The sequence below is a fragment of the Ixodes scapularis genome, unplaced genomic scaffold (genome assembly GCF_016920785.2).
Source record: "Ixodes scapularis isolate PalLabHiFi unplaced genomic scaffold, ASM1692078v2 PGA_scaffold9__187_contigs__length_104089568, whole genome shotgun sequence".
NCBI classification, from domain to species: domain Eukaryota; kingdom Metazoa; phylum Arthropoda; class Arachnida; order Ixodida; family Ixodidae; genus Ixodes; species Ixodes scapularis.
Window position 1 is genome coordinate 22,700,247 of NW_024609884.1, and position 8,876 is coordinate 22,709,122.

Here is an 8,876-nt window from a genome sequence, read left to right on the forward strand (position 1 = left end):
GTCGTTTCCGTGTTGTCAACCAAACAGAGATGTTGGTGACCGACGTCTTCGACACCCCGACTCGATCCCTGCAGTGCCGCACGTGAGCAGCAAAATACTGACGGGCCAGATTTAGATCCTGAACTATCTTTTGAGTTTTTGAATTGGCAGTTTGACAGCGGTCGCGTCGTGGCGTCCTGTTTCCTGTTTCTATATAGTGTACTTCTTCGCTTTCCCTTTGTTATTGTTCGGTGCTGCCGTTGACACGGATATTACTGAAAGAGCCGCGAGCACTTAGCAAGAGTCATTCTTCCTCTCTGACACGCCTTCTTTCGCGTTCCCTTTGCTTCGCTTTTTCGGACAAGATGCGACATATTTTGTGCTTTGCGAAGCTTTTGAAAAGCATTGACGATGCTAAACACAAAACAAACAAACAAAAAACATTGCTATTTTCTTAGAAGCATAAATGTCAATAAGGGAAGTAAATATACCTTATTCTTCTATTTCTAGAGATTTCTGGCGACTATGAGGCACATTAGTAGCTCGGAGCACGTGGAGCGAAAGCTAGCGCTGCAGAACCCAGGGATCCCGGGTTTCGATCTGCATGAGCATCGTACCGGCATGCGGTCGAGTATCACTACAGCGTGACGCACGTTAAAGACCCAATGCTAGCTGTTGTGCTGCACGGGCTAAATTTCTCATCTACACTCTAAAAAATGCCCGTGCGTCTGCTTTCCCGCACAGCACTCCGAGAGCTAATCACCGCAACTTACGGAGGCAGCTTAGCGAATGACGATGCCGAAACATATGTTTAGACCAAAAAACGCAGTCTGAGTTGCGACATTAAGCAATGCAAAACGCCAAGCTTGCATTGCTTAATGTCACAACTCAGACTCCGTTTTTTGGTCTAAACATATGTTTCGGCACCGTCATTCGCTGATCTGCCTCCGTATTTTGCGGTGATTGGCTCTCCGAGGTTTTGCGGGAAAGCAGACGCACGGGCTTTTTTTTAGAGTGTACAGCTGAGACACCAGACGCCCACTGAGTGTGACTAATTTCCGGCTCTATAAACATACACACAACATTAATATTTTTATTATTGGCTCACATTAGGCAATGTCTCAACTTGTTTTTTTCTTATCTGTCATCGAAGAGCAGAACTGAAATCATTAAATGAACATGATTAAGTCATGTACGCCTCAATAAGCAATACGATGTCGACTAACCTTTACATTTCCTAATTTTACGCAGAAATAGCATTAGGTTGTCATTAACAACTGGAGAAACCACAAAATGAACAGTTTAATAATGTATTTTTAAACATCACTCAAGTACGTTCGAAGTTAATAGTTGCCGTATAAAGTATTTTAATGCTTCACTGCCCCAATTTAACTGCAGACTCAAAGATGAAGAGTCTAATTACTACTACTACTACCGGTTTAGTTATTAATGGACGAGTCGAGGCGGAGTACATTCGCGTAATTACTTAGCTAATGGTCCTAATGTAGCAATTGCATCGAACAGGTCAAAGTGCCCGTTTACAGAGAAAACATGAGACGTAAGCTGCCGTACTAAATTCCCGTTGTCTAAACAACCGTACAACAATAATATTTGAATGCGCGCTTACCTCCATTTCCTCAGCTGTCTTGATAATCACGTAATGAAGTTTTCCTGTGCAGTATTCTCGTCCCTACTGCTTCCAGAAGCTATATTCCGCATGCAATTAGCGCAAGCCTCACTTTAATGTAATTTATGTTCAAGATACGTAAATCACGCCATAGAACAATTAGGGCATGGATGAAGAAAGAATAAACAATTAACACTGGGACAACACAACCACATCTTTCAAACGAAAGAAATGAAAGATCTGGTTGTGTTGTCCCAGTGTTAATTGTTTATTCTTTCTTCATCCATGGCTTGAACCAACACGCTCTTCTCCAAGCACACAAATAATTAGGGATCAACTAGTATTGAAGAAATAACCTTTATATAGAAAAGCATGGTTACGGTAGTAATGGCTTGCTCGAACACATCTGATTACGTGAGCGCACCTTTAAACAGACAAAAAAAAAAAAACAAAGCACGGAGATAAAAAAAAAAAAAAGAGTCCGTAACGTAGATTCTTTGGGCAAATTGCCATAGATGACAGGTGTCTAAACTTCTAGATTGTTTATTTAATTTTGTAATCGCCAACAGAGAGGCTTAGCCCAAACATTGTGTGATTTTCAGAAGTTTTCAATCAATTAAAGTTCATAAGTTGAAAAAAAAAAACTTGGTATCTTTGTTTTGAACAAATCTATCAATATGCTTTATACTTCTAATGCAACTCCGTAATAACGTTAGTTGTGGTTTTATTCAGCATTAAATGGTTCCAAACCACATCGCCATACGTAACATAGAGTACCTGGTTGAGGGATTACGCCCTCTACTTGGTCTTTCGAGCTGGATACTAAAAAATAGATCGAAGAGAAAATAAAGATAATTGTCGACTAGGAAGGTTATGATAACTTTGATGAAAACGCCTGAGCCTGAGGAAAACTGAAGCATACAAATGCCCAACGGTATTGTTCTTGTGCCCTTCAGCATTAAATTTCTACAGATGAACAGTGAAAAGCTCTCTTCTAACTCAAAAGCTCTCTTCTAGCTCAAAAGCTACAAAAAAGTTTTTTTTTTTTATAAGAAAAAAAAAAAAAAGCTATTTTTAAGTTTCGCAATTGCTTGGACTCGACACACAGAACAGGGCGTACAGTGTAACCCAAAAAAGGCCCCTAAAGCTGTTTGGGAAACATAATAACGCTCTGATTGATTGAAGGTAATTCAAAAGAAACCCTGATCGCAGGTGAGCAGCTTGTTTTTTTGTTTTTTTTTGCCTTCTTTTTGTTTGTGTAATTTTTCAATCAATTTGGTATGCACGTTTTTTCAGTTCCTTCTGGCAGCCGTGATCGGCGTGGCCATCGCGGGTAACCTTGGCGGAGGCGGAGGTTTCGGCGGTGGAGGCTTCGGCGGCGGTGGATTTGGGGGTGGCGGCCACGGTGGTGGCGGCTACGGTGGCGGCGGTGGCCACGGTGGAGGCGGAGGTGGAGGCCAAGTACACAGGTTCGCCCGTCAATGTTCACCACATTTATGAAACTGACAACTGCTTTACTCTCGAAGTTGCCTCTATCTGGTCAACGCGCATACAACGAGCTGATTTCCTATTCCGGATTGTGAACTGTACGACAAAGCTAGCTCGAATGGGATACCGGCAGTTTTTTTTTTTTTTTTTCAGTTTTACTTACACAGGGTAATATTGAATAGCATAGTTTACTGAAATTTTTGGTGCCCTAACGAAGTGCACTCTGCTACACTAATAGTTGTGGTCACAGCCTTGTAGCTGTGTACGATTAGCCGAAAATACCGTCCTCTGTTTTTTCGTGCTGGGTCAGGACCTGCCCTGTTAAATCATCGATAACAATATTTTTCGAAGAAATGTGACAGATTTGTCTGTGAATTTTAGTTCACTATCATTTTATGTATTTCTTTTTTGTTATTTTTCTTAAATTTGACATTGCAACGATCCTTCCTCCAAAGGTTATTCAAGCTTTGCAGCAATTTTAAGAGATTACTTACTCGAAAGCTACGGACACAGTACTAACCCTTGCATAGGCAGACAGGGGTGGTCTATAATGTGCTATAGAACTAACGAGTATCAAGGAGAGAATCATATCTCGTTAAATATAGCTTATAAAACTCCTCTTCCTCTGCAGTTCACCGTAAGCTCGCTGTGAAAGAAGGAAGGTTTTCGCCTTCAAAATATCAAACGTGATAAAATTCCCAAAAAATCCGCGGCATGGAAAGATGACGACACTTAAAACTCTGGAGGCAGATATCGAGTCGAGCAGGAATCGTTCGCTGACTGATCGCACCTAATAACTTTGAATTATAACTCGTCCTGTTTAGTATCCCGTGATTTTGTAGACTTGGATCATCTATCTTATCTCGGCGATCTTTTTGTAATCATTGACCTCTTAACAAACAAGTACTTTGCGTCCATGCTTGTCCTCATCCTTCAATCACTTAACGAAGCTTCTCATGTGTGCACATTTTGTGTACTTTCTTTAGTTGGGTTTTACATTTCGCTTTTATTCTTGTAGAAATTTAATTTGGTCTAATCGGGCTGTAAGTGGATTGCTTCCCTTGGTTCGCATTCAAAATTGGCTCACGTCATTTTTCGGGTACGTTTATATACTTTACAGGCAAGCAAACTTGAACAGAACAAATAGTTCGAGCGACACTAATAATGATGATAATTATCCCTGGAAGAGGGGAACAAGGGGAGACAAAGGACAAACACAAATCTCCAAGCACAGCGAGGTGACTAGTGCGCGACCGAAATAAATCCGCCTGGTCCTGGTATCGAACCAGGGACCTCTCCATTTCCAGTGGAGTTCTCTACCAACTGAGCTAACCAGGAGTTAGACCTCAGCAGAGCTAACGGGCTTTATCAACTGCCACCAGTCTCACACCAACAATCCCAGGCGAGGTCCCGTGTTCGATACCAGGACCACGCGTTTCTTTTTTTTGGTCGTGCATACTCATGGTTAGCATCCTCAAGACAAAAGCAATATAAACCTAAGGCTGTTCTACTCACGGATAGCAACATCATTTACAAAGCCTTTTCAAAAACGTTCTAAGTTTTTGTTCTGTAATCTCTGACGACACTACAGGTGCGATCTTTGCGGTATCCTCGAGCGCTTGCTTTGTATAAAGTCTAGCTTAGAAGCGTTGCTCGTGAAAAGCGATTTAATGATAATATTCAGCAAGTCTGTAAGTGTTGGCAACATGTTCGTGACGCCATAAAAACAAAACGATTGCCCACTTAGGTTCTTGGTAACCACGAGGACTACCTCTGGCGGCGGCGGTGGCGGTGGCTACGGTGGCGGCGGCGGAGGTCACGGTGGCGGAGGATTTGGCGGCGGGGGATTCGGTGGAGGAGGATTCGGTGGCGGCGGTGGTGGCCACGGCGGTGTCGGAGTCGGAAGCACCTCGCAGTTCAAGGGAGGCACCATCTACATCCTTAAGCCTAGGAGAACGGGAGGAGGTGGAGGATACGGAGGTGGAGGATACGGAGGCGGCGGACATGGAGGTGGCGGAGGAGGAGGATGGCAAGCTGGCGGAGGTGGAGGCGGTGGCTGGCAGGCCGGTGGAGGTGGAGGAGGCTGGCAAGGCGGCGGCGGAGGAGGAGGCTGGCAAGGCGGCGGCGGAGGCGGAGGAGGCTGGCAAGGCGGCGGTGGCGGAGGAGGCTGGCAAGGCGGTGGCGGAGGCGGTGGCTGGCAGTAAACCTGAAAGGCTCCGCGGGCTCAGCTGGTACGTAAACGCTGCGCAGGAACTGGAAGGCTGTCATCTTGAACTAGTGAAGCTTAATTTCTAAGGCAGGCGGGTTCAATTTACTAACATGCTGTCGTTTTGGTTGATATGAATCAGTTGATGTAGAACAGCTGTCATTTGAATTTACAGGACTCGATCATAAGGTGAATGATAAAAGAAGTGTGTGTCAGAATAATGCCGTCTGGATAACTCAACGCAAGTGCGCTTAACCTGCCCCCAGTAAAGCTTGAAAAAATACTTATCCTTCTTCAAATGCATTCATTGTTTACATTATTATTTGATTGCATATTTGTCATATACCGCAAGGGTATGACGACCCCCTTGTGGCAAAAAAGTAAAATAAAAAATCCAAACAATCACGTGCTACGTAATTTGCGTTTATGAGGCAGTTTTAATAGAAGGGATACCATGGGTAAGCTTCGAATCTTCTAGCACAAACAAAAATTTAAAATAATCCCCTGCCACTGTGCGTCCCAATAACAAACCGATCTCACCAAGCGTTCAGAGCATGCGTCAAGCTACCATAACTTTAGTTCACGGTACGCAGGCGGCAGTGCTGGAGAAGTCTCGTGCTCGGCACGCGCAGAGCTCCAGCGAGGTTGTGGCGCATGCAAAGAGGTTAACGTTCCCGTGATGCAATGCGGCAGCGGTGCCGTACCCAAACAGGCTGATGACAGCGGTCTATTGATAACAGGGCATAAATGAAATGATTAATTCCAACGTTTGCTAACTACCTGCACCGAGCGGTAACGTATAGAAAGGCGTGCTCACAATATGTGTGAGCAACTCCTCTTGATCAGATAGGCGCGCAGAAATCTCAAGCGTAATTCATCTTCCTCTTCCTTTAAGCAGGAAGGAACGCCTTGCGAACATTTATAAAAACAACAACAACACCAATATAAATATTTGTCTATGGCAACATAATATACGCTCACTTATTTCAAGCGAACCATAGGAAGAGTCATGACAGGTCTTTCAACGTAACGAACGCGTCTTCTAGTCTCTTTAAGAAGTTCTCAAAGTAAATTTTCGCAAGGAAAAATGTAAACAATACGGGGTGTATAGATACTCAATCCAAGCCGTCGCTGACACAGGAAGTTTGTGCTCATTTCACGAACATAAAGCAGTTACGCAGGGCACGTGGAGAGACTATGCGAACGCGGAAGGATTCGCTTCGAGTGACGCCGCAGCAACAAGCAGCAAATTATGCGGCCTACGTGAAGCTCCGCTTTGACCCTCAAGCCAACAGAGCTTTTTTTTTTTTTTTTTCTGCGTTCGAGTTTGTTTTATTCTGTGTCAGAGGAAACATCGAGCCGGAACTACTGGAATGGTGAGAGCAGCTTTAACGGCTGCCGTCTATTGGTTAGTTTTCAATGACAGACTATAGATCGGACGGAATCAGAGCTCCCCCATTGTCGCTAAAACCAGTGAATGCCAAAACATTATCTCAAAGTTTCCTGAGCTAATAGATCTAATAGATCTATTAGCTCAGGAACCCTTCATATATCTAATGGATCTTGGTATTAATTCACATAGATTCTGAAAGGTGGAGCTACAACTCAACCTAACCCAAGAATGTATTTTATAGATCGATTGAGTTGAGGTAATAACCAAAAAGTGTGACTGAAAGTAAACGCTACCATTTTTTTTTTATTATTTTAAAATGTTCGTGTCTTATTCGCCTGTGTCAAATGGATATGCTTATATCATCAATAGGCAATATTTTGACGTATATGTTTGATTTATCAAGGAACCTCAATTGTTTACCCCAAGTTAAAAATAAATGAGTGTATTTTACAGCACTAATTTCAATTTTGGCATCCAGCTTCTTTTTTTCTCTTGTATATTGTGAGCCACTTACTTACAAACACCATAATAAACGAAAACTACTTCAGACCCTTACGTAGGTTATCACCGAAGCGTAGGCGAAGTTCTCTCCACATTGTATTCATAGCCTACTCACAAAGGAATCTCGCTCATCAAGTGAATCGATTATTACAGAATGAATACTCCCTAGCTACACGCCCATCACTTCATGCTGGCTTCGTTTGAGGGACTAGCGCTTCCAAAAGCAATGTGCCCTCCCACCCAATAATTAGTTTGGGCGGGAGAGCTTTCGGAGACGGCACGGCGCTCAACTTAAATTTGAGATAGCCAAGCGCGAAGCGGAAAAAAGGTAAATTTAACAACTGTTGCGCCTCTTCAAGGGCTGCTACATGCCTGCACTCTCAGAGCAGTAAATATCCCCATGGAAACTGTATTACCCTTGAATCACAATTTGAGATGAAGTGTCATGCGTGTTCGCATGACACTTAATCTTTTGCCCTCTTTATGATTGAAGCTCGCAAAGCAACTTGCGACTTGCGAGTTTACTTAAGAGCATTTAATAATTTTTATATATAAGTTTCGTAAATTCAAGCCTCCAGTGTAAAAAAAAAAGCAAGAGAAAACAACAAAGGAATTTCGTTATCTATTTTACATTGCTAATGTAATTTTTTCTAAAGTGCACACTTACGCATGAGTTTGGTAATAGATATTAGACCATAGCGCCTAAATCCACCAATCTTGTCTTCCTTATTGCGCCAGCTTTACACAAACTCTCCCTTTCTGAACAGATTCGAGGCGCGCCAAGAAATCGAAGCAAGTCACTCCAGCTGAACTACACGTCGCCAATGCCATGTTGTAAATGATGTACAGAGGATCTTTTGAGTCCTGGATGTTTCAATAAAACACTCTAATAATGATGTTTTGTTGACCCCTTTTAGCAGTGAGTCGCTCCGTCTACGTTCTTGACAATAGATATACATGCGCCTTGAACGAACTGTACACGACAGGGCATTTAGAGCCACAATGGGATATCACTACCACTAACCCTGCTGTGGGCATCAGAACAATGATTCTCAAAATAACGTCCTACAAACAATGGTCCCTTTCTTTGGGCACCTCAGTATTAGAACATTTTTGTGCTTTGTTCGAATGGGGCTCATGGTCATTGAACTGAATCTTAAATAAACAACTTCATAAATGTGGTATTATTGGCGGCCCCAGTGGACCACTGTTAACCTCTCCGGATAATGTGCTCATTTCCATGTTTCACTCACGTCTATCATCAACGAATAAGCGAAATCGTTGCGGCTGTCTCTGGGATAGCAACGCGAGGAATCGAGGTATTGACCAGATCGAAGTTACAGTTGACTTCGGTGTTCCGGTTACTCAAGAACTCGTCACATTAAAGGACACATAAAAAGGATTTTTTAACAGTTTAGATGGAAAAAGAATGTCATAAAACAAATTCACAACGCAAAAAAAAAAAATGCTTAGAGCTATATTTACGGCGCGAAACGAATTTATGGTTTGCGTCCTCGGGAGCCGCCACTGGTCACGTGATAGACCTGTGCGCCACCACCGCCGCAAAGTCCCGCCGCCGCCGCACACTGAGCGTGGCGCGCCGCAGGTTGAACGCGTTTCACTTTCTCTACGCCGCCGCCGCCGGAAGGGAACACTCCGGCTCGCCGCCGCCGTCAATTTCT

The 8,876-nt window shown here is 43.4% G+C and overlaps 1 protein-coding gene across 1 annotated transcript; it reads left to right on the forward strand.

Annotated features, from left to right (window-relative positions):
* Positions 1–1,993: 1,993 nt before the first annotated feature.
* LOC121833733 (acanthoscurrin-2-like) lies at positions 1,994–5,298 on the forward strand. The gene is made up of 3 exons (XM_042287262.1): positions 1,994–2,020; positions 2,903–3,075; positions 4,842–5,298. The coding sequence occupies exons 1-3, from the start codon at positions 1,994–1,996 to the stop codon at positions 5,296–5,298; spliced, it is 657 nt and encodes a 218-aa protein (XP_042143196.1).
* Positions 5,299–8,876: the final 3,578 nt, after the last annotated feature.